The sequence below is a fragment of the Rhineura floridana genome, chromosome 8 (assembly GCF_030035675.1).
Source record: "Rhineura floridana isolate rRhiFlo1 chromosome 8, rRhiFlo1.hap2, whole genome shotgun sequence".
Classification (NCBI taxonomy): domain Eukaryota; kingdom Metazoa; phylum Chordata; class Lepidosauria; order Squamata; family Rhineuridae; genus Rhineura; species Rhineura floridana.
Window position 1 is genome coordinate 43,103,057 of NC_084487.1, and position 25,839 is coordinate 43,128,895.

The 25,839-nt window shown below is 44.7% G+C and overlaps 1 protein-coding gene across 1 annotated transcript; it reads left to right on the plus strand.

Annotated features, from left to right (window-relative positions):
* Nucleotides 1-1,473: 1,473 nt before the first annotated feature.
* GGA1 (golgi associated, gamma adaptin ear containing, ARF binding protein 1) lies at nt 1,474-25,015 on the plus strand. Its single transcript, XM_061639064.1, has 17 exons — nt 1,474-1,701; nt 3,813-3,897; nt 5,795-5,870; nt 8,145-8,243; nt 11,141-11,264; nt 11,970-12,070; nt 13,575-13,655; nt 14,926-15,063; nt 15,807-15,888; nt 16,675-16,782; nt 17,104-17,262; nt 19,408-19,472; nt 20,410-20,588; nt 20,713-20,987; nt 21,777-21,946; nt 23,000-23,110; nt 23,327-25,015. The coding sequence occupies exons 1-17, from the start codon at nt 1,659-1,661 to the stop codon at nt 23,435-23,437; spliced, it is 2,007 nt and encodes a 668-aa protein (XP_061495048.1). The 5' UTR covers nt 1,474-1,658; the 3' UTR covers nt 23,438-25,015.
* The last annotated feature ends 824 nt before the right edge of the window (nt 25,016-25,839 follow it).

The window sequence follows — 25,839 nt, forward strand, 5'->3', positions numbered from 1 at the left end:
AGAATTCGGACAGGTGCCGATTTCGAAGGATGGCTGTGTTTCGGTTCACGAATTGGTTTGAGAATAGCGAATTAGGTAGTGTGCCTCATTAAACATGCAAACAAAACCAAATTTCTCGCCTATCCGCACCAGGCAGGCTTTCGCTGCCTGCCATTCCCAGTTCCACTTTGCAGAAGCCAGTGAATGTGACCCACAACCCACTTCGGCCTCCAAAGACACCAGTGTCAGGCTGCCTGGGAAGGGCGGGGTGTGTCTACATCCCCTCTGCCTCCTTTGAGGAGTTTATTCATCATTGTATTGTTATACAGTAGGGCCCCGCTTTACGGCGTTCCGCTGATGGGGCGGCTTTTAATTAGGGGAAATTCCCCGTTTTAAAGCTGATTTTGCACTGTTGCGGGATTTTGGTGTCATTTTCGTGCGACGCAACCCATTATAGTCAATGGGTTCCGCTTTACGGCGATTTCTACTTTACGGTGGGGGCCTGGTCCCTAACCCGCCTTATAAGTGGAGCCCTACTGTATTAAATAAATAATAGAAGTTTCCTTATGACATACAAATGCCAAAACTGTTTTCTTCTGTGGCAAATTGTGGGAATGAAGCCATACACTGACTATATTAATTAATTAATATTAATGAGAGCCAGTGTGGTATAGTAGTTAAGGTGCTGGACTATGACCTGGGAGACCAGGGTTCAAATCCCCACACAGCCATGAAGCTCACTGGATGACCTTGGGCCAGTCACTGCCTCTCAGCCTCAGAGGGAGGCAATGGTAAACCACCTCTGAATACCGCTCATACGGTTGCTATAAGTCGGCATCGACTTGAAGGCAGTCCATTTCCATTTCCAACTTTTGGAGAGATGGGCGGGGCGACCCCTTGACAGCTCCTCGCCACACCCTTTTACGCCCTTGACCAATGAGACTGTGCCACCCATAATCCCGCCTCCGCGACAGCAACATTCTTTTTTTATCTCTACGACAACCCTGGGCCCTTTCCTTTTTTTAACATTTTCAAACAAGGACACGGTACCCAAAGCGGAAGTTACTCCTACATATCTCCTCCCCTCCCAAATATTTTTCCTTCCTGTTCTAATCAGACAGCCGTCAACCGTCTTGACGTAAACGATTGTAAATCATAGATATCCTGCTTGAGACGTTCTAGCGCAGTTTTGACGTCGTTTTCCATGATATCGCGTCAACGGCTTCTGTTTTGTATCATAGAGATGAAAAGGCAACATAGGCTTGTAATTATTGTTTTTTCCTTTCTCTTGGAATATCCCGGATTTGCGCTGACCTTCCGGGTTTCATCGTTTCCTTCACGGATCAAAAAATTTACCCGGCCTGAGCCCATAATACACGGATATTGTCAAAGGCCGGTGGCAATTTCATTTCCGCCTTTTGGACGTTCTAGGATGATCCTGTCAGCCTCAGTAACTCGGAGGAGGAAGTTGTGGACAAGTTTTATACCTCTCCCCAAGGACACTCTAGCCGTCACTTCCTTAGCTATCTATAGTTTCAAGAACGGCCCTCTATCTAGACGGTTCTCTGGAGTTCTTTCTCTATGGCTTCGCGCCGCCGGACTGGGAGGGCGGCTGGGACATTGCGTCTCTAACCGAGAGGCCGCCGCACCAGGGGGGAGGGAAACTGAGGCGCGAGCAGATGGAGCCTGGGATGGAGACAGAGACGTTGGAGTCGAGGATCAGTGAGTGGGGGAGAGGCCACCCCGGGATTTATCCCCACCCCCCAGTGATAGCAAGTGCTGGTTATGAGGGAAATTGCGCGTCTCCCTTATCGTGGCCTTGGCCTAATACTTACAGGGAAAGTATTGCCACTAAGGGTACAAGCCCTCCGGGATCTTATGGTAACAAACAGACGGAGAGAGGGAAGGGATGCTGGAAGCTTAGATACAGGCATGATAGGGTCCTGCTTGCGGGCTTCCCCCAGGCACCTGGTTGGCCACTGTGAGAACAGGATGCTGGACTAGATGGGCCACTGGCCTGATCCAGCAGGCTCTTCTTATGTTCTTATGGACACCACCCCTCTCGCTTCGTTTCCTCATTAATCTCTGGGATATTTTCCTCCCCTGCCCAACCCACACTGGTTTCGCATTCACAATTCCTAATGTGTGAACGTACAAGCCCATCTCAAAGCTACTTACTTGGAAGTAGGTTCTATTGAATACAGTGGGCTTACTCTGCAGTTAAGAATGTCTTGAATTGCAGCCTATGACTTCAGTTCCATGTGCACAGCCTGTGAAAGACTGGGGGAATCCACCCTTTCTAACACATTCTGTCAACTTTGGTAATAAAGTATTAAAGGGTAGTTAAAATAATAATGAACTAAGTCATGCTCGAAGTAAGTCAACGGATTTCAGTGGTTTTACTCTTGAGTATGACTAGCACTGGCTATTGCTCATCATTTGTATTACAGCCCTAAACACATTGTCGGAAGTGTAACCCATCAAAATCAAGGATGCATTCAGGTTGATATTACCAAGATCTAGCTGTAAGAGTAAATGATCTACCCCAAAATGAGACTGACAGCTTGTGTTTGTAGATTAACTCCTCTGAATTGCTGCATTTGTTTCATCTGATGAAGTGAGATCTGGCCTGTGAAGGTTTACATCGCAGTATATTTGTTGGTTTTTAGGGTGTATGCTTTTTCTAGAATTTCTTGATGTCCGTCTGGTATCTGTCCATATAAGGATTTATGTGTGTCATTTTATTATCCCTAATGGCCTGATTTAGGCTTTAGGGTTGATCCAGCTTGCATTTAGTAGATGGGCATAATAAGGCATGTTCTGTGCAAAGAAAAATGTTGGCTAGGCATACCAATGTTGAGAAATTTAATGTGGCAAATCCCAACATGGCATGAAGGGAGTTGAGAATACACAGAATACAGGAAAATAAAACAGTCAAGGACAGTTGAGTGATTATCTCGTCCGGAACAGAGTTGCAGCCTGGCAGGCACCATCTCAGGCGCTTTCGCACAGTCAAGAAACGAAACCTAAAGACTGCTTTCTTGTCAGTTGGGCCCATGGTGCTTTGCAGCTTTGGTTCTGTTGTGTAGACAGTGACTTAGGATATGTTAACTGAGGCCTTACCCTTTTTGTCCTAACACCAAGATGGGGAAAAAAAGTTCTTTGATATTTTTAAATAAGTTTTATTTTCATTATTAACCATATTGCAATCAAAATAACATAGACAGCAAATATATCTTACAAATAAAAATATTTTACAAGATAGATCTTTTAGCTGTGGTGGACATTGTGGTGCTAGCAGATCACTGTAATGGAGCTACATTTCAGTTTATTATTTTTAAAAAAATAAACATACTTTCATGTACTACTCAATAACGTGCATTGGTGAAAATGTGGGTATGGCATCTTCCCAAGACTTTAGTGTTTTCTACAAACTCTACATTCTAGTCCCAGATCTCATTCATGATCATGTGAAGCTTATCTTATATAGAGTCATACCACTGGTGCTCATTGCTGTCTGCTCTGACTAGCAATGGGACTCGCAGATCTCCAGCAGAGTCTTTTCTAGTCCTGCTAAGAGAGAGCTTTTCAGGAAGAGATATTGGGGACTGAATCTGGGACCTTTTGTATGCAAGACATGTGTTGTTCAACTGAGCTATGGCCCCTCCCTGATGTCTTATTTCCACTATGCGTCGTGGCACCCTTGCAGGAAACGTTTACTTCCCTTCCCATGGGGTACTGTTAGCAAAGAGACTCTGGGAAACCATTGTTCTTTAGTTCTGCTTGCAGGTAAGACCTCTTGACAGAAGACTTTCTTTTCTCTCTCCATTCAGACCGAGCTACCAATCCTCTAAATAAGGACCTTGAATGGGACAGCATCAATGCTTTTTGTGACCAGCTCAATAAGGAACTAGAGGGGTTAGTATGCCTAATCCCTTGCCCCATAAGTTATAGCTAGTTTTTATTGTTTTATCTGTGGCTGTCACTTGGTATGTAGCCTTAGCAACTCCAGATCATTGCTTGGCTTCTAAAGGAGCATTCAAAAGAAGCATGTGGCTGCATTACACCCCACTGTTGCTGCACGCCTGATTTGGTGCTTTATTTTTTTCCCTTTATCCCATGAATGTCCTAAGACTTTTGTTCATATATTTCTTGTACATAAAAATACATGTTCTCTTGGAATGACATTTTGTCAAAAAAGAAAGAGGGTACCTGTGAGAGATCTCTGTGAATTAGTTAGGAGCTGTGGAATGATGGAAACAAATAGAAAAAGGAATTAGTTAAGACATTGTTGACTGGATGGGTAGGCAGACATTTGGATCGAAAGAAAGGCTGATTGCACACTGTGAAGGCTGGGTTATATTGTGTTGGGTACATTTGCATAAATGCTGTGGGGATGTAGCCAGTTGCAAAAAAGAATCACTGTGCTGTGTGGGTGGACGGGCTATAAAAGACAGAGGATGTATCAGGAAATGGGAATGTGACACGCCTCTCTTTGTCAGTAGTGAGCAGGCTCCCCAGTGTGGTCTTTTGGGGTTACTGAGGTGTTTGACTAAGATTTTGAACGAGGGTGATGACTTCATGGGATGGGCTGGTGTACTCATCAAATTCTGACCGTACTAGCTAATGTGGTCTAACACCCTTAGCCAGGAAACCCATTGGGTGACCTTGTTCAACTTAGTGCCTCTCAGCTTCAACACTACCTGTGAGAATGCCCGAGTTGCAGATATAAATATCTTAAAGCAGAGAGCAAAAATATTTGTAAAACATCAGAATTGGAGAGATGTTCTGTGAGACAGCTCAGAGGGAGGAGAGAGCTGGAGACCTGAGTATTCCATTGAGAAGTGGGATCCTGATTTCATTGATGCATTCTGATTTCTTTCTCTCCTCAATCTTTTTGGATAGTTTTTAATTGAGGGGCCAGGGCTTGAATCTATAGGTGGCCATCCAGCCTATGCTTAAAACCTTTAAGGAGAGTCCAGCACCTGCCAGGGATGTCTGTTCCACTGTTAAGCAGCTTGTACTGTCAGGGAGTTCTTCCTAAAGTGTAACCAAAATCCCCTTTCTTGTAATTTGAATCTGTTGTTTTGGATTCTGTCCTCTGGAACAGGGATAGCCAACTCAGGGGTTTCCAGATATTGTTGCATTCTCGCTCCCATCACATCCCAGCCAGCCTGACTAACAGCCAAGGATGATGAGAGGCCTTTTGGAGGAGATGACAGTGGCTACCACTACTCGGGAGCAACAGAAAACAAATTTGCTGTACCATCTGTGTAACAGCAATTCAAATTACTACTTCCAAACCTGAGGTCTTGGAATGGCTTGGTTAACCATGCTGAATTACATAAAGCCTTTCAAAATAACGCTAAAAGCAATAGTCTGTCAGGGGCAACCCCATTCCAGAAACCTAGGCAGCCCTGAGTCGCTTCAGATATAGTTGCTGCCCAGATGCTGGGAGCTGTCTAACAGCTGCTGCTAATGAGATTCAGCTGAGCTAGGATGGACTAAGCAAGAGAAAGGAGGAGACAATGGCTGGGTGTCTCAGCTGCTAGCCCACTTTCACTATAGCTTGAGAGTGCTGTAAAGCTGTATCAAAAGCTGCATCAAAAGTGTAATAATGTTGCTGGAGCTATTTGGTTATGGAAGGAACAAAGAAGGGAGTAAGAGAAGGCAATCAACATGTCTTACAAACAGCAGCACATGCAAGGGTTAATGCCAGTCTATTTGCCCAAAGTATAGCAATAGAGTTTTCACACCAGGATCTGTACCACAGCAGTGGATCATTCAGTAATAATTCCTGTGTCTTATCATTCAGCCCACCACTTGCCACCCGGCTTCTAGCCCACAAGATCCAGTCTCCACAAGAATGGGAAGCCATTCAGGCTCTCACGGTAAGAAGCTGTGGACCGTTTCCTGTCAGTTTGACTGAAGGTGGTAGAGGGAGTTGAAGTTTGTATGTGAATAGCTTACTCTGAAATGTCATAACTTTACATTCTGGATGCAGCCTTTGGGTGGGTTAGAATGTGTTGAAAAAAGTTTAATCTCTTCTAAGGCTGAGAGCAGTTGACTCAGAAGAGTTGATGTTTGGCTCCCTCTAGCAGCAGGGAAGTTAGCTTTGCCAGATGCCTTTTGTTTTTTTAATGGGGTTCTCAATATTTCAGAAAAGACACCCTCACTCCATTGCTTTCTGAAATTTCCCCCGCAACTCTTCAGGGGTGATCAAGCAGTGTTGGCCCAGGGCAGGGGTGGACAATTTGCTCAAACCAACAGCAACCATCTAAACGTCTTGCAAGTTACAAGCTAATTTACATCTTTCTGGATGCAGGATTAGTACAGAACTGGAGCTGGAATGGACCTGGTGATCATGCAGTCCAGCCTCTTGTACTAATGAAGATTAACCTATACACAGCTCAAGGAAGGGACTGCCAAACCCCCCCCCATAACTAAAACAAGTGAACTAAGTGTCAGGTTGCAAGGAAGGAAGTCTTCCCACCCACCCCACTCCTGCCTTGTATTGATTGGTAGCGTATAGATTTCCCAGGCTTCTTTCTGACCCTCAGGTGGTTAAACATAAAGAAAATGAAGCAAAAACCATTTGCTTACACCTCTCACTCCTTTTTGTTTTGGCTTTTCTAGCACAGCCTTTCCTACCTAGTACTTTGTACCTGCTCATAAAGCAATTGCTGACCAAAGTAGAGGGGAAGAGGCTTTTCCCTCCCCCCTCTTAAATACTCTTTTATCTTTACAGCCATGAGAGCTATAAACCTGGCCTTCCTTTGGCAATTGGGTATTACAGTTATGAGAACCAATAGTTTGATTTGTTCCCTGTCCAGTCAAAACAGTTGCTGTAGGTGGCTGGCAGCAATAAAAGCATTTATAAATAAATGAGCTTAAAATGCCAACCCTAAATATAATTGCCAAACAAAAACTTGGGATGCTTAGAAATATATACCAAACATATGTATAAAAGGTCACTATAGGTCATTTTTATCATTGTTTGTATTTTTGTTGTAATAGATGTTGAATATATGTTGCTTATTATTTTAAAACTCTATAAAAGAAACTTTTGAAAAAAGATTGCTAAAACAACATCTGAATAAAAATGCCTCGCAATGTTTTATTTAAAAGAAAATTTATAAGCAGGGCTTCCTAGCTATTGAGTTCCAACATACCAGAGTTACAACTGGAAAAGCCCTGATTTCCTCCTTGCCCCACTCCTCGCATAGATCTTGTATCCCAAATTGAGGGGACTCTGACCATGGTGCTTCCTGCTAATCTGAAAGGCACTGTTTGATTCTAACAAGAGTAAACGCAATCTACACGTAAGAGCTTCAGAAAGAGTGTAAATTCTCATCTGATTATTGACGTTTGGGACTTTGGATCAGGTGTCTAATAAGGACACTCCTGTAGTCTTCAGCGTTTCTAATGAATTCTGCTCACCTGTGCACAGAGCAGCAGAGGGGTGAGGGATCTTTTGAGGCTCTGGGAACAGCAAGCATTGATTAACACATGTCATTGTTTGGATATATCATTTTCTGTGTGCCAGTACAAGCTTATGTGGACAATGGTCGGGGATTATGGGAGCTGTACTCCCAGCAACATCTGGAGGGCCATAGGTTCTTCATATCTGGTATAAGGAGATGCAACCCCTACTGACAGGTGTGCCCCAGAGACAGTAAGAAGTGGTGGCTCATGCTGCGCTGAGTTTGGATGGGTTTCCCTTTCTAGCTTTCTGAGATGGTGAGAGCAACTTGCGCAAGAAGCCACATAGGAGCCTAAAATAGGCCTCTGGGGGGTCCTATTAATAGCAGCTCTGTGGGTAGGTTTACTGGCTTGATTCAACCAAACACAGAAGAAAACATACCCTTAGTGAGCAGAATGATGAGGCTTGCTGCTGTGGGGATGGGAATTTGGAGGACAAAGATGAACAGTGTTGTTTTCTCTGTGATGGTTCTATTTTTTTTTCTTTTTTACAGAGGAGCAAACCTTAAATTGTTCATTTGAGTAGGGGGAAACATGTTTGATATATTCAGATATGTATGTGTCACAGATGCTGTATATGCCCCCCCCCCATTCTATTGCGTTCGGGATTAGGGAATCGGATAGCACAGACTCCTGGTGACTGGACATTTATGCTCACCCACTGCTCTCTTGCACATGTGCAGGTGCTGGAGGCCTGTATGAAGAGCTGTGGCAAACGCTTCCATGATGAAGTAGGCAAGTTCCGCTTCCTTAACGAGCTCATCAAGGTGGTGTCGCCCAAGGTGAGTCCCACTGGTTGCGTGGCAGGGAAGGGGCGGTGGTGGTGTAAGTTGCATTGAAATGGCAAAGAGGGAGCTGTTTTATGCTGTGTGGGCTTCAGCAGCTTGGAATCAAGAGCAGCAGAAGGCAATTTAGGGATATATGTTGGCTTTATAGCTCTAGCAACGCACAAGTGGAATATCTATATCTGTCTCTGTCTGTCTGTCTATATGTTTGAAAACATATTAAAAAGCAATTCCAGCACAGTCGCAGACTGGGATAAGGTCTCTACTTAAATGGCTTGTTGAATGAGGAAGGTCTCCAGTAGGCACCAAAAAGATAACAGAGATGGCACCTGTCTAATATTTAAGGGGAGGGAATTCCAAAGTGTAGGTGCCACTACACTAAAGGTACCCTTTCCTATGTTGTGCAGAACGGACCTCCTGATAAGATGGTATCTGCAGGAGGCCCTCACCTGCAGAGCGCAGTGATTGACTTTCAGGTATCCTGGTCCCAAGCTGTATAGGTCTTTGTACACCAAAACTAGAACCTTGAACTTAGTTCAGTAGCTAATGGGCAGCCAGTGAAATTCTTTCAGCAGCGGGGTGACATGTTGGCAATACCCTGGCCCCAGTGAGCAGTCTCACCGCCATAGTTTGCTCCAGCTGCAGCTTCCGGACCAACCTCAAGGGTAGCCCCACATAGAGCGCATTACAGTAATCCAGCCTGGAGGTTACCAGTGCATGGACAACAGTGGTCAGGCTCTCCCTGTCCAGAAACAGCCGCAGCTGTCTTACCAGCCAAAGCTGGTAAAAGACACTCCTAGCCACTGAGATCACCTTGACCTCTAGTGACAAAGATGGATCCAGGAGGAGCATCCCCAGACTACGGATCTGCTCTTTCAGAGGGAGTACCACCCTATCCAAAGCAGGCAACTCACCAATTATCCAAACTCGGGAACTTCCAACCCACAGCATCTCCGTCTTGCTAGGATTCACTCAGTTTATTGGCCCTCATCCAGCCCACCACCAAGTCCAGGCACCGGTCCAGGGCTTGCACGGCCTCTCCTGATTCAGATGTTACGGAGAAATAGAGCTCGGTATCATCAGCATGCTGTTGACACCTTGCCCCACATCTCCTGATGACTGCTCCCAAGGGCTTCATATAGAAGTTAAACAGCAAGAGGGACAAGATGGTACCCTGCGGCACCCCATAGCACAACTGCCAGGGGGCCAAACGACAATTGCCCAATGCTATTCTCTGAAGACGACCCTGGAGATAGAATCGGAAGCACTGTGCCTCCAATAGCCATCTCACCAAGTCGGCCAAGAAGGATACCATGGTCAATGGTATCAAAAGCTACAGAGAGATCAAGTAAGAATAACAGGGTCGCACTCCCCCTGTCCTTCTCCCAATAAAGGTCATCCATCAGGGTGATCAAGGCCGATTCAGTCCCATAACCAGGCCTGAACCCAGACTGGAATGGGTCAAGATAATCTGTTTGATCCAAGAGTACTTGCAATTGTTGTGCCACAACCCTCTCAATCACCTTCCCTAAAAAGGGGGTACTTGTGACCAGTTGGTAGTTGTCACAAACCAGTGGGTCCAGGGTGGGCTTTTTCAGGAGCGGTTGGATCACTGCCTTTTTCAGGGTGGTGGAACCACTCCCTCCCGCAATGATGCATTGACCACACCCTGGATCCACTCAGTCAAACCCCCTTGGCAAGCTTAAATAAGCCAAGAAGGGCAAGGATCAAGGTCCCTTTACATGCCGAGGAACCTCCAGACTATATCACAATATCTTCTAATGGGGGAATGTGTTTTATTTTGTTAGTTTAATTTATGTCTTAATGCATCCTTTTTTTTAAAAAAACCTTCAGGTTCACTTTTGACTCCCCCTCTCCATCTTTGGGAATGCTCAAATAGAGATCAGATTTCATTGTACCAGCAGCCATGGCTGGTTTGGTCTGGACTGCTTACTTTTCCCCCTCTCTGTGTTCCCAAAGAGGAGTAGGAGCCCTGTTCTTGTCCTCAGCACCCCTAGCCTTCTTGCCTCCTCTAGGGAAAAGCTGCTGCTGCCTGATTAAGTGGCATACTGAATTTGTAAGCAAAGCTACGGTCTTTTCGTTATTTTCCTGTTGAGGTTGAGGACGAGGCCACTCTCTGAGAGCACAGGATGAGGCAAGATAAGCTGGCCACTTCCGCCTGTAGTGGCTGCTGGCAGACTCCATTTCCCAGTATTCTAAATGGATGGAGGGTTATTCACACACACATGTTCATTCGCTGGAGGGTAATAAGTGAGTCATATCCCTGGATTGGAGCACTAAATTTAGGATTTTTTTCTGAACTATCAAGGACTTCACTGTCATAGCTAAAAAAAAAAGTAGCTGTTATAGATACTTTCTCATCACCTTCATGTGTTTTAGCAGCTGGAGGTGCCAGTTATTAAAGGATGCTCTTGTGCCCATGGAGATGGAGTGCTGAGCTTGGTAGACTGAGTCTGATCCATGCAAGGTAGTTCTTATGATCTTAGTTGGGGAAAGTGTAACTCTGCCAGGCCTTCTAGCTTTTCCTATTGATGTCACAGAGAAGTGCTGGTATTTTCCTTGTAGCTTCTAATTATTGACAATGTGAGCAGACAGGTGAAAGTTTATTTGTTTGTACAGTTCATAAATCACTTAGCATAAAAAAAAACTTAAGCGATTTATAAAAAAAAGGTACAGTCATAAAACCACTGGAAAAAGCAAAATACAGTAAAATGCTAAATCCTTACCTTCCACCCCAATCAAGTACATGAAATGTCATCTTGGTGCTTGTTCCAAAGTTCACTAGGATCACTGTGTAAGCTTTTCCCTCAATTCCATTTTCTTCTCTTTAAATCCCTTCATGTTTGATGTGGGTATGGGATTGTTTCCCTCAGTATCTAGGAAGCAGAACCCCAGAGAAAGTGAAATCCAAGATCTTGGAGCTGTTGTATAGTTGGACATTGGGGCTGCCCCATGAAGTGAAGATTACGGAGGCCTATCAGATGCTGAAAAAACAAGGTAAGAGATCCTTTCCCTGGCCCAGAGAATCCATGGCTTTTCCCCTAGCTGTGTGTTCTGATGAAGGATGCTGCTTGCCAATTTTTATTTATTATTACATTTATATCCCACCTTGTCCTCCAAGGAGCTCAAGGTGGTGTCTCTGATTCTCCTCCTCCCCACTTTATTCTCACAGCAACCTTGTGAGGTATCTTACGCTGCGAGACTGTGACGTGACCAGTGTCACCCAGTGAGCTTTATGGCTAGGTGGGGATTTGAACTCTGGTGTCTCAAGTCCTAGTCCAACACTCTAAATACTACACCACACTGGTTAACATTTTGGCCTTTTTTTGTTATGGACTGCACATCAGGAGCACTGGAGGAACAATATTAATATCTAGGCACACACACCCTGTTCCTCCACATCCAAAAAATGGGTAAGAATAATGGAAGAAAACGTGTGCATGTATAAGAGTGTTCTCTACTCCCCAAAACCTTCACATTTATTAGTGTTTAAGATGCCTCAAAGCACTTTGTTTTCAAAGGACACAAGAAATTTCAAGTTCTTCTGCCACCAGAGATAACCATGGCAAGTCACTGGGCTATTGAATTAACATTCATATCTGTTCAGGTGGGAATGGCAGAGTTGTCTTCCCTGACCCAGCTCTGCCCTTCATGAGAAGAGATAAGAGACTTGAGTTGGTAATGACATTCATTTCCTTGTAGGGATTATAAAATGTGACCCCAAGTTGCCAGATGATACACCCTTCCTGCTGCCTCCCCCCAGGCCAAAGAATGTCATTTTTGATGATGAAGAGAAGTCCAAGGTAAGGACTAATTAGATGACATGATGCCTAGAAGTTTTTCTCATTTTTCTTAGTCATCCAAGACTTTTTCAGCTTTCTCAAGGCAGCCCATCACCTGAAAAGAAAGTTGGGGACAGAAAATGAAAATGTGACTTTTTCAATATCTGTTGAAGTCAGTGAACATTAGTTTCCTTCTGTAAGCTTTGGTTACGGCTAAAGAGATGAAATTGTCTCTCCTAAGTGGCTAGAATAATGGCCCATCAGGTTCATTATCATGTTGCTGATGCTAATTGGCACAAACCTCACCAGATGTAGAAGAATCAAGGCTAACTATGGAGCAATTTAACCTGTGTCTTGCAGCAGAGCTGCCCTATTAACATTATCATTATTAGCAGCCACTATAGATCAAAGATGGGAAACCTGTGGCTCTCAGGCATTCATGGACTCCCAACTCCCATCAGCCCTAGCCAGCATTGTCAAGGATGATGAGAGTTGTAGTCCAGAAATATCTGGATGGCCACATGCCTGAGGCAAATCACGCCAAAGCCACTTGCAAGTGCTCAGCTCTTCTGCAAATTAAGATTAGCATTTTAGGTTCTGCAGGAGTCTGTTTGAAAATTAACTAAGATTAGAATGGGCAGAGCATGAAATAGATTTAAACCTACTGTTTAGTATTACTGTATAGCAATAAAAGTATGTCACTGGTGTTGGGTTTTAGTACAGATTTATTTATTTATTATTTGATTTATATCCTGCCCTTCCTCCCAGCTCCCAGCAGGAGCCCAGTGATGCTAGTGAGATGAAGGCAAATATTAACGCAGCTATGAGCTGGTTTTCACTGATATTTTTTAAACATAGTTCAAGGGATGCTAATTTTGGGAACTAAGGTAAAGTACCATAGCTGAGGGAGATACTTCCAGATGAGGAAGGGATCCTGTATCAGTCCCTTTATATATTCAGATATCAGTAAGTGTATTTGCTCAATTCCCGATTTGCTGTAGCTTGTTTCCCCTGCAGTAACAGACACAAAAACCCTGTAACAATGGCTGAATTCTCCCCTATATTCCCTTCAAACTTTTGAATTTCCTGTTTACTTGTTTACCTGTTTACTGAAATCATATAGCAAGCTACCAACCATGTGTGGAGGCCTCCCAAGGGTTCAATAAACCTTTTTCTTTATCTGCCTGGGACTGCAAAAATGGGGGGGGCTTCAAGGTTCTGGGAGATCCCAAAATATGGTTTTGGGGCTTGGTTGTCCCAAGGTGTACTGTCAGTCATGCTGAGAAAACAGATCAAATGTGTTTCCATCCTATCTTCAATAACACCTCCCAGTCTCTGTCAAGATGCATGAGACTGGAGTCTTTAAAGGGGAGGTAAAAATGATTTTCCATTGAAGGTGGCAACTGTTTTGCTATGCAATTCTTGCCCTTGTTCCATTCAGTTACTCTTGTACTGTAAAACAGTCCCTCCTAAGCAGTTCCTTCCCCCTCAGGCCTCTTTTCCTCTGATATGTGTGCCTTTGCAGATGCTGGCTCGTCTGCTCAAAAGCTCCCACCCTGAGGACCTCCGGGCTGCCAACAAGCTTATAAAAGAGATGGTTCAGGAGGTAAGCTTTCCCCATTGAGTAATGTTTCCACCTTGAGCTGTTAACCAGGTTTGTGTCATTTGTATGCCAACATGCCATTCCTCTAAGAATCTCGGAGCAGAGTTCTATCCTCAGAACAACCCTGTGAGGTAGTTTAGTCTGAGGGAAGCAACTTGTATAGCTGAGCAGGGATTTGAACCTGAACTCTGCAACCTATGCCAAACACACTTGCCTAGAGATGTGAAGGCATGGGAGGGGGGAACAGGAGAGGTTTCGGGGGAGGGATCTGGCCCTTCACATCTCTACTCATGTGACTGCACCCACACCGGTTCTCACACTGGGTTTATTTATTTTCTTTATTTAGGCTATTTCTATACCACTTAATATATATATATATATAAAAAATATCTCTAAGCAGTGTACAAAAGAGTAAAACAACGACAACAAAGATTATAAAAATATACAATAAAACTGTAATACAAATAATACATACCTAATACATCATAATACAAATGAACATATAAATACCAAGGAAATTCCTTCTCACTTCCCTACTCAGCATCTCACAACCGCCTGGCTGTCACCCAAGGCCCAACAAACACAAATCACCCCCAAAGTCTCATGAGAAAGACGGCTTCCAGGGGATCCCAAAGATGGCATTTAGGACAGTTTTTGTAGGCCTGGGAGCCATCTTGAATATTGGGTCTTCCCTGTCTCCCATAAACTTGCTAAGTTCTTTGTTGAACACTCAGAACAGGAGCCTTGGAGTGTTGCAGTAAGCCACCGGCCATACTCTTCTTCTCCTCCGGAAAGTTGGCCTGCTCCATTAGTGTCCTGTAGGCCAACATCTTGCGTTTGAGCTGCTCGCCTTTGGCTGAGGGTTGAGGGGAGTGTAGCTAAAATACATGGCTGCAATGGATGAAGAAAATGAATTGTGTGTTTTTACCTGTTTCTCGGAGATCCTTTCCTGTTGTGCTGGGGGGTGGAGGGGGAAAGAGCTTCGTGACATTCAGAAGAAAAGCCTGCTGTTGTGAAAGGAGCTGTAATAATTCTCTAATGATACTGCTGGATAACATTCCTCAACATCCAGAGTCTTGTGGCTTCTGCACTCTCCCAGCATGCAGCGATCTTGGTGATGTAATACTGGTCTCAATCATGCTATCCAAACTAGGAGACCCATCAAGTGCCATTCAAGGAAGCAGGGTTTTGGTGGTCACTTATTCTAGCCATCCCAGGTTCCAGAAGAGTTCAGAGGAAAACCAGGCTGCTCTTACCCTTCCTCTTCTTCCAGGATCAAAAGCGAATGGAGAAGATCTCCAAGAGGGTGAATGCTATTGAGGAGGTGAACAACAATGTGAAGCTGCTGACCGAGATGGTGACTAATTACACCAAGGGGGAGACAACAGAGAGCAGCGAGGACCTCATGAAAGTAAGGAAGGGACCTAGTTCTGGGAGTCTTATAGTAATTTCAGCAGGTCTTGATAAAGCTAATGGTGAATTTTAGATTGGCTCATATTGCAAATATCATTAGTGAAATATCATTAATGAGAAAGCCTCCCAAAATAATAAATAATTTACAGTATGTTTTAGACATACTGTCAGAGGTGAGGAGCAAGTTCCAGCTGGTGGGCTGGATCTTGACCTTCCCTCCCACCCTGCAGGCCATTTTGACAGGTGGGCAGGGACTCCCACCTGTCAATATCACGACATCACAATGACACTGTAATCCAAAGTAACACATTTCCTTTGTGGGCGTGGCTCAAGTCATGCCCACAGAGGAAAGTCCTTTGGATCACCAGCTTCAGTTCAAGCCAGCAATGGAAAGGAATATTTTTTTCCTTTGTAGGTGCATCTGAAGCCACTCTGGCAGAGAAACATCCTTTGCATCTGTGGCTTGAATTCAGGGTGGGAATCCAAAGGAATATTTGCACTTGCAGCAAGCCCCACTTTGGGGCTTGCTTTAAGCGTTGATCCCAGCAGGGCTTGCTGTAAGTTCCAGTCAGCTAGTCAGTGCTTACAGCAGGCCTCACTTGCCACAGAACAATGAGGAACACACTTTAAAGTTCCCAGATGTTCCATTGAGCTGCATTTCTACCTGCCATGCTCCTGACATCACTGATGACATCAATGACTAGAGAACATATTATGAAACTAAATCTTTCCCCATCGCAGGAGCTGTACCAGCGTTGTGAGCGCATGAGGCCTATGCTTTTCCGTCTTGCCAGTGACACAGAAGATAACGATGAGGCATTAGGTAAATGTAGCCAGCCACCTAAGATTATTTTATTTTTATTTATTTATTTAAATAAATAAATTCCTTCCTCGCAAAGGAGCTCAGTTTATTTATATTTATTTATTAGATTTATATCCCATCCTTCCTCCCAGTAGGAGCCCAGGGCGGCAAACAAAAGCACTAAAAACACCCTAAAACATCATAAAAACAGACTTTAAAATATAGTATTATAATATATTACTTTATATATTATGACAACAAGCCATATTTTAGAAAGCTTTCAGGTGCAATCTAGAGAGACTCTTAGCTCCTTTCCATTCTTTTGTGAGATCCTTTAATAATCGTGATTGGCCACCGTAACGTGTGTCCAGTCTTCCCATAGGGCATGGGATGAGATTTTATGGCCTTCAAGTTCCTTCCAATTCTGACACATCCCCCCTCCCCTGATTCCCCTCTTCCATCTCATGATGAGCTGTTCAGAAGTGTGGAGCTTTGTTTTAAAGCAAGATTGCTCCCTGGGTTTTCCATTCAGCGCTTTGATCCCTACACTGACTCAAGCCTTTCTACCCACATTGGCCAGTCCTTGATAAAACATTCCAAATTGCATAACCATTTCAGCTAAGCTTACACTTTATTCACATCAGCAGTTCAGTAGGATGGAGATCCAAACCTTGATAACCATCTGCAATCTTTTATCAGTGTGATATTCTTGCTGTGCAAAATCAAGTTCAGAACATTCCTGTTGATATTGGGTGTAGGGGCACCCTGTGAACCCCCACTGTTGTTATCTTTGTCCTCCTGTTGCAGCGGAAATTTTGCAAGCCAATGATAACTTAACACAAGTGATCAACATGTACAAGCAGTTTGTGAAAGGAGAGGAGATCAATGGTGAGACTGTGGCTGGTTCTCTTCCAGGTGAGGAAGCTGGAGGAACAGGGAGCGGCCTAAAGGGGAAGGTCCTTTCCTAAGTAAAAACCTGAACATGAAATATTGTGGGAGAGAAATTGGTTGGGCATCAAAACTCACAATTATATGAGTGAAAGAAAGAGCATCCTGGCTGCTCTCTTACGTGACTTTGCACCCAGCAGAACCTGGGGCGGATTAGTGGAGCAGTAATAAAGGAAATGGGGGATTGTGGAAGAAGCTTCTGATTAGCATGATGGCCTAATTGCTAAGGGGCATGGGCAGTTTGCTGCTCCACAGTTCCTCTCGGCTATGCGCTGTTTCTTCTCATAGGCAGCGCTTCAGCACTTCTGGATCTATCAGGGCTCGACATGCCAACCACAAGCCCTTCCTACCCAGCCTTACCAAGCTTCTCAAGTGGCATCTCAGCAGCTTCTGTGCCAGAGCAAACCGGCTCTGTGTCTCTGCTGGATGATGAACTCATGTCATTAGGTGAGTCCGGGAATGCTTTGAGGTGAATAGAAAATGAACAGTAGGTGACATTCAAGCAATATGTAGATTGGGGCAGGTCGAATGGAAAGATGTTTGCTATCATGAAATGTAGGGGGAAACATGGTTAGTTTCTTTACTTAAGGAAAAGTATCATCTCACTTGCTGGAGTGTCCAAAGTTCTCAAGCACATAACAGGCCTTCAGTTCTAGGTGATAATGTTAATCTAATGTTGATTCAAGTTCCCAAACTCTGTTGGCTGGCTGTCCCCTTTTTAACATTTTGAATTATTTAATCATTTGGATCATCTCTGTACCACTTAATATATAAACCTATATATAAACAATATCTAAACGCCCTCGACCTGGAAGTGAATTTGCCTCAGTATTAGGAAACATTAGGAACATGTCTCTGATGAAACAATTTTCCTGTATTTATTATTTACAAACACAAAGTGCTGAACATTTTTGAAGTGCTGTGTATATTTGTTAAAACACGACGGTCCCTGCCTGCAGTCTCTCAGTCTAATTTACAAGATACAAAAGGGAAGAAAAAAGCAAGCATTGAAGCTGTTACCCTTCCACTGGCTATTGCAGCCTTTCCCAACCAGTGTGCCTCCAGATGTTGTTGGACCACAACTCCCATCTTTCCTGACCATTGGCAATGCTGGCTGAGGCTGATGAGAGTTGTGGTCCAACAACATCTGGAGGCACACTGGTTGAAAAAGGCTGGTCTATTGGATAGGGCCAGGTTGATCTCCTCCTTGGCATGATGATCTTTCTGGGGGAGCAAGAGATGCAGTCTCCCAGTGGTCCTACACCTTCTGGCTAGTGGCAGTAAGGCTATCTCAATATGGCCTAGCTGCTGCTCTACCATAAATGTTACTATATGTACCTCCCAGTCACAGACATTTTTTTGCAGATGCAGAAATAGTTCATGTAGGAAAATGTTTTGTGTGAATTGGTAATACCAGACTGAATCTGTTCAATTTATTAGATTTGGCCTACCTGATCATTACTTAGACTTGTATGCTAGTAGTTTAAACAATCAATTTTTCTGTGTAGATATGCAAATAAACTATACATCCAAGAAAGTAGCATTTGAACAGACCATTCCTGTAAAAAGAGCCACTGTTTCAAGGGCTATTAGGCTGTTTGCAAGACTCTGTCAGTTCTATTCTATAGTCCTGTTTCACTACTGGATTTTAACTGACTCAGTGTTTGGACCTCCTACCATGTCAGTTCTGGCCAAGTGGAGATGTGTTTCTTTAACATGTTGAGATAATGTTTAAATCTGTTTTTAAAAAGCATTGAGACATATTCTGAGCATGCCCACACAGTGGCTAGAGCAAAATTATCTTTGGACTTGAGACTTAGGACACACATGTGAGTTTATTCAATGTAGACAAGTATATACTAACCAGCTTCAAGTAAGCACTATTGGAATTGCTTAGTTGTATTTAAAGGACAGGTTTTTCCCCCGCACTTTTTTTGGTATTTATTTATGTGGGAAAGGATGCTTGCATCCTGGTTTGTATCCAGGGATAGAACTAGGGTATTCAAGATATATGGTTCTGGAATATGTGCTAGTAGATGCTGCAGGCTTGCTCCCCTGCCATGGCTCTGAATTCCTTTCCACTCAAGGCCTAAGCACATACAGGGATCCATTAAAAAAGCCCATGGATCTCCATTTCCCATCAGATCTGCAGCGTGGAGAATGAAATCTTCATAGCCATCTGCATTAAAATGAGCCTGAAGAGACGTGATGGGAAGCTTTCCTCTCTCTTATCCAATTTCTGCACTCTACATATTTATTTAAAACATTTATACCCCACCGTCCCTCAGAGCTCAGCACCTGTAATGACAAAACCATATATTAATTTAAAATAACAGCAGAAAATAACAGAATGCAACAGTAAAATCATCCAAAACCCAGAATTTTTCTTTAAAAAAAAATTATGTAAGAGAGCAATTCACAGCCCAAATGCCTTTAGAAAAAGCTTGCAAAAGGGCCATTAAGGAGGAGAAGAGATGGGATTCCCTTGGAAGAGTGTTCCAAAGGCTTCAGTTTACAAATTTATGCCTACTTGGAGGCTGTTTGGATTCTTCATTCCCGAATCATGGGATCTCTTTCTGTTTCCCTCTCTAGGGCTTAATGATCCAGCAACTCCCTCAGCCCAGGGTACAGATAACAGTGGCTGGAACAATTTCCAGGTAAAGGGGCTTGGTTATGGGAAAGCTATAACAATGCTATTGTTAAGAGAATTCAAAACCTTTTGGGAAGTCCTGAAGCTGCTGCTGCAGGCTTTTCAAGCTTGTGTTGCGTTTTAGTGGGCAACACCAGGAATGGCAGATTGTCAAGAGGAAAGACCTGTAAGGCCTGAGCCAACCTATTCATCTTCTCTGTTGAATTTGTGCTGTGAAACCTGCATGTAGAGATTGTATGCATGTATTTTTGCTCAATGCATGTACTCTGGAAAGTTGAAATTGACTGCATTTCCACAGCATGTGTACATGGAAAAACACACACATGTACAATCACTAAATTTGGCAATCTGTGCATGCATGCAGTTTCCACATAGAAGTGATTTATGTGAAGGAAATCCTGTAAAATGTGAGGTGGTTCTCAACATGTAATTTACCTCCAGGGTGTTGGATCTTCAGTTGGGGAGGGAGGAATGGGCAGAACTTTCAACTGAGACCAGAGCAGAGTTTCAATGCAAGGGAGAACGAACCTCCCTTCCCTACCCCCAATTATCTTTGTGAGAGGTAGGGGAGGTCCTGCTTTGTTGCTGGTAAGGCTACATGGGGCCACCTTTCTAGGTCCCTGCCTTAGTGCCAAATCTTGTAGTTCAGGAATAGTAATAACATCCACATCATTCCTTGGGTTGTGCAGTCAACGTGGGCCCCTTGCAAGTTTGTTCTGCTGTGCAGAAATTTATGACTTGCAAACAACCACAATCCTTCCAGATGTGTTCTGAAGTGGAAGGATTGCTAGTTTGCAAGGCCTGTCAGCATATGTGAAATGGCCATGGATTGTACTGTGTTCTGTATATTAGATGGTAATATTGCTGATCTCCCTGCCAAGGGTTTTACTTCAATTTGTTTGCTCCTGTTTGCATCGCTATTAGTTCTTCTGTTTCCATTGCAGTCATCTGACAGTCCTGAGCTCACCAACCCCTCAGTCCCACCTGCCCCAGTGGGGAAAGCTGATGCTGGACCGCCTACGCCAACACCTTATGCTGCCACTAGTGGCATGGATGATCTGGATCTGCTGGGCAAGACTCTGTTGCAGCAGTCTCTTCCCCCAGAATCTCTGCAAGTCAGATGGTAGGAAGCCAGGTGGGGAAGGGCAGGGAGTGACTCCAAGGAGAGAGTAGCTTCTGAGTGAAGTGGAGGCAAGCCTACCTGCTTCTTCTCTTGAAAGCCCATGTTTCTCTTGCTCACCTTGCAGGGAGAAGCAGCCACCACCGCGGTTAACATTGCGCGACCTCCAAAACAAGAGCACTTCCAGCCCATCTGTGAACACCAGCTGCACCCAGCCCCTCTTCTCGAGCCTCTCTGCCACCCTGCCTCTGCCCTCTGAGCAGCCAGCACCCACTGTGGCCCCTCGAGGACTGCCAACACCCTCTGGAGCCACGGTTCCCTCAGCGGGCCTCTCTGCTTCCACGTCCCCCCTGGAAATCTCACTGACAAGTGTCTCTGTGCCTCTGGAATCTATCAAACCTAGTGAGTTGGGGCAGACGTGGAGGGTGGCATTACTGAAACATGCAGCTTGACTCAGTTGCTTGAGAGGTTTGGAGCCATTCATTTTATGAGCATGTGGAAGGGGTTAATCTTGACCAGATTGTGTTGGAGAAAAGGCAGCCTTGGTGGGTTGATGGATGGTCCCTCACAGCAAGGTGTGGGTCGGTGGATCTCCTAGTTCTTTTCAGCTTGGTGATGGACTGGCAGGGAAGAGCACACGTGCAGGAGGTCACCAGGTGTTGAAAGCCTTTTCCTTGGAAATAAGTCTAAGCCCAAGAATGATGGATGGTAGTCCTATAGAAGTTAATATGACTAACTTAATTTCATTAACTCTCATTAATTTCAGTGGGTGTTCTCTGGATAGAATTTAATTGAATACTAAATGTCTTCTGCACATATTGCAAAGCATGGTTACTTGCCCTGGCTTTTAGAGGCCAAGATGAAACTGGGAAGAGGTTGCGGAGAAAGGAGTTATGTATTACTTTTCACTATTTGAATTGAAATGTAATAGCACATATTTGTCTTTTTAAAAACCCTGTTGTTGCCAGCTGAGAAGAGGTGGGCTATTAATTGAAGTGGTGTTGCATTTGAAGGTGGAGTTATAATCAGTTTCCACCCTCATTTGGGCTCTGAAGGGGTGTAATGCCCAATGTGTTTGCATTAGCCAATGAGCCAATTGTTTGCCTGTGTGGAATGTACCAATTCCACTCCACTCTTTCTCTCCCCCTCTCCCTCCCCTGTTGTGCTCCTCTTGATATTGCTTCACTCCAGGCAGCATTCTGCCAGTGACTGTGTATGACCAGCATGGATTCCGTGTCCTCTTCCACTTTGCCAAGGACTCTCTGCCTGACCGGCCTGATGTGCTAGTAGTGGTCATCTCCATGCTCAGCACAGCCCCCTTGCCCATTAGGAACATCGTCTTTCAGTCTGCCGTCCCCAAGGTAATGTCTGCTTTTCACTCAGGCAAAATATTTTCCAACAAAATAAGTCCCTGGTCAATTCTTATAGATGCTTTGAGAACGTGGAGGAAGATAGCAGGTCTGCTACCTTTCCCAAAGGTGACCTCCCAGTGCCCCTTAACTATAGCCTATACTCTCTTTGTATGTTGCTCTTGACTCCAGTTGGGCAGCCTGGGATGAGGAGGGACCATAGCTTCATGGTAGCAAGCATGTTTTATATTCAGAAGGTCCCAGGTACAATCCCCTGGCACCTCCAGTTATAAAAGGATCTCAGCAGATTTAAGCAGGAGAGGGGTGGAACTCTGCTTGAGATCGCGGAATATCACTGTCAGTTGAGAGTTGATGCCCCTGGGCTTGGTGGACCAATGGTCTGATTTATATAAGGCAGCTTCATAGATTGACCCAGAGGTTATTCTCTATTAATCCTAAATCAGAGGTGGGGGACTGTTGTCTTCCAGGTGATGTTGGACCTCAACTCCCTTCAGCTCCAGCCAGCATGGCCAGTGGCCAGGGATGACAGCAGTTGTAGTCCAACATCATCTGGAGGGCTACAGGTTCCCCAGCCCTTCCCTAAGTAGATGCTTATTTGTGTAATGGCAGTTGTGCTGTAAAGATTTATTGTCCTTGGCATGCTGATTGTGAGGGCCCTGCCGCCTAAAACAGTCAAAGATCAGGAAAGTATTAGTTGGCTTTGCATTTCCTACTGTCCACTCTTTGAAAGAGAAGAGGGAAGGCTGTTAAAATTAGGAACCAAAACATCCAACAACCAGATTATTGTTGTGTTAAGCAAGATTTTGACTGCAGGTGGAGCTGTTTTAGAGCAGCATAGATGGAACTAGTCCCTAAGTCAGCAGTCCAATGCCACTAGTTTAACCACTTCATCAGTCCTCCTCTTCCAGAAAAAAAGAGCATGGAAGACTCTCTGACCAAGTGGTCTTGCCATCCACCTATCTGAGGCAGGTTTGTGAGGTCCTCCAATGTGTGCTCTTAACAGCTAGCTCATTGACTCCTTCTAATATACTCTCATTTCTGTAGGTGATGAAAGTGAAGCTGCAGCCGCCCTCAGGGACAGAGCTCCCAGCTTTCAACCCCATTGTGCCCCCTGCGGCAGTCACCCAGGTCCTTCTGCTTGCTAACCCACAGAAGGTAATGGTGTCTATGTAGAGAGTGGGGTGGGGTGGGCTGTTTCTTCCCTAGAAGGTGTCTCTTTTCCAGGACTGCTGGTCCCCTACCAGCCCTTTCTCCCTCTCACCCCTTTATTTGCAGTCGGCCACCCTGGAAAAGGAAACCTCAACCACCGCTATCACCACCCAAAACTCCTCCCCACCTCTTCACTGTTGTTCATCTTTTCCCTCTGTCCAGGAGAAAGTAAGACTACGATACAAGCTGACCTTCACCATGGCAGATCAAACCTACAATGAAATGGGCGATGTGGACCAGTTCCCGTCTCCAGAGTCATGGGGGAACCTGTAGCACTGCAGCCGGCGTGCTGCCTCAGACTTCTAAGGATTCTGCCTCCTTTAAGACAAGCGCTTTCCCAGGGCTGGCTAGCTCTCAGACTGAAAGGCTGGCGATCAGCAGGATGCTGTGTGTGGAGGATAGCAGGCAGAGATGAGAGGGGATGGGTGCCCCTTGGGGGGTGTTGGGACAGGAGCGATGGAATGAGTTTGTCTCTGTTCTTCTAACCTGATTTCTGAGGTTGCTCAGAAACCTCATCTCGCTCCTGCCCTCATCCTGCTCTCCCAGCTGTTGCTTTTCTTTCCATGGAAGGGCGGTCATGATCAGCTGAGACTGGCTTTGTGAAACCCACCTCCAGGGAGAGACTCTTTGGATCATATCCCCTCCTGCTAAAGTTCTATCGGACCTTAGCCCCTTCCTGCTCTTCAGCTCTTTCTCACTCCACACTGTCCACAAGCAAATCTAAAGGGTTGAGGTTGCAAGGGTGATACTTGGAGCGATGCCCCTTGCTCTCCTTCTCTGTGCGTGAAGCTTGATTGGTGGCTTGGATGAGGCAATAGGCCCCACTCTTGTCACGGGAGACCTAGGTGGCCTATTTGTGACTCCATGGGCCAAACAGCCTTGAGATTACAGGGTGGCTGGGTCTGTTTTGCCCATGAGACCTTTATTTCCCCAGAGCTGGGTAACGGGCATGGGTTAATGCTCACCATGCTTGTTGAGCTGCTTAGGATCAGAATCTGCCTCAGCTAGTGGGACGGGCCAAGGAGGAAGGAGGGCAGTGTGCATAGTCTATTATGCCTTACATTTGAAGGGTTAGCATTGCAGCCTATTGTGCAGTTGCAACAGAAGGGTTGTACTCCACGCCTTACTTTCTCTTCTGGGGTAGGAAGCTGACAATACCAAGTAGCAATCTGCAGGGTGATGAGAAGTCCTCTTCCTGAACTGTGCTGCCTGTATGGCACATGGAGCTCCCACATTTCTCTGTGCTGTGGATTCCATCGCTAGGTTTCTGTGGCACAGAACTAGCACCCGCTAGAATGTGGTGTTGAAAGGAAGGTGTGAAGGGGAAAGAGCTGCCATAACAACGTCTGTTTCCCCACAGATCTTTGCCAGGTGGAGCTGTCCCTCTTCTTCCTCCCACAAACTGGTGTACTCACAGACTTTGGGCCAAAAAGCACACAGTCTAACTGACTAAGTTGTTCTGCCTAGGAGTGATGGCTCCTTCATGGATAGGCTTCCTGATGGGAGGCAGAGTTGAGCTTTGTTGATGAGAGCAGTGGGTGGGATTGTGGGTGTAGAAAGGCATTTTACCCAGGTGGGTTATGCACCTGTTTCAGACAACAATAGTCTGCTTTTGGTAGGAAAGCCTTTCTGAAGTGGGGTTCTGGTATGACTGGATACTTTTACTTACTGGTCTTTCTTTCAGGGTTCTCTTTGCCCCCTTTTCTCTCTAGATTTGGTTTGGTTTGGTTCTTGAAACAGACTTGTATATATATATTTTGGTGCAAATTCTGCATATGGAAAAGGACTTTAAAATAGGCTCTGTGTGAAATCTGCTGTATTAATGGGAAATAAAACAATTTCTTTCCTGTAGTGCATCTTAAAAGTCAGGACCTGTTGAACGGACACAAGGATCCTGTGCCTCACCTCACTCTGATTTGCAGGCTTCTGTCTTTTTCCTTCTCATTCCTCTGGAATTTGGATGATTCAGTGAATTTATCATTTTGTTTTGGGCCTAGACAACTGGTATTCAGATCACCACCAATATGGGCTTGCTAATTTGCCTTGACCCTCACTATCTCAGGCACAATCGGTATACGTGCATTCAATGCTTTTTAAAAAAAATCAAATGTCTCTACTGAGAGAACTGAATTCTGTGGTCTACATGTATTGTACAAATTTGCTTGTCTTGTATTTTTTAAATTCTGTCTCCACTAGCTGTGGTAAGGGCATTGCAATTTTACTCTGTATTTGGTAGCACTGTCTGCACAATTCTAAGGGCCTAGTCTTAACGGCTAGAACTCACTTTAAAAAAAAAAAGCTAAGATTCTCAAGATACTTAATTTTCCACACAGCTCCCACTGCTAGTCTTGAACAGTGGAAGCATGGGATATATACACCTCTGGTCATAGTTTCATAGCTGTAAATAGCCTACTTCAAAAAACACCCGGGACGATGATGGAACTAAAAATTATGAAGTGCTTAGCAACTCCCAAATACCCTGCTCATAAGGAAGCATCTAAAGGAGAAAGTGCTGCTGTAATAGGTGTCTTCAGTTACTTCTATATATACTGGGTAAATGCATGTTCCAGTCACAACAAAGAGGTAAAATTTCTAGATCCCCTAAATGATGGTGCTCTAGAACAGTTGGTCATGGAACTGACTGGAGGGGAGGCGACCATCAGCTTACTGAAGTG

Excerpts from the sequence above, each read along its gene's own strand:
- GGA1 (XM_061639064.1), top strand. The coding sequence starts at position 1,659 with ATGGAGCCTGGGATGGAGACAGAGACGTTGGAGTCGAGGATCA. Across the intron at positions 19,473-20,409 it reads GTGGCTGGAACAATTTCCAG|TCATCTGACAGTCCTGAGCT; the intron begins GTAAAGGGGCTT and ends TTTCCATTGCAG. Across the intron at positions 20,988-21,776 it reads TCTGGAATCTATCAAACCTA|GCAGCATTCTGCCAGTGACT; the intron begins GTGAGTTGGGGC and ends GCTTCACTCCAG.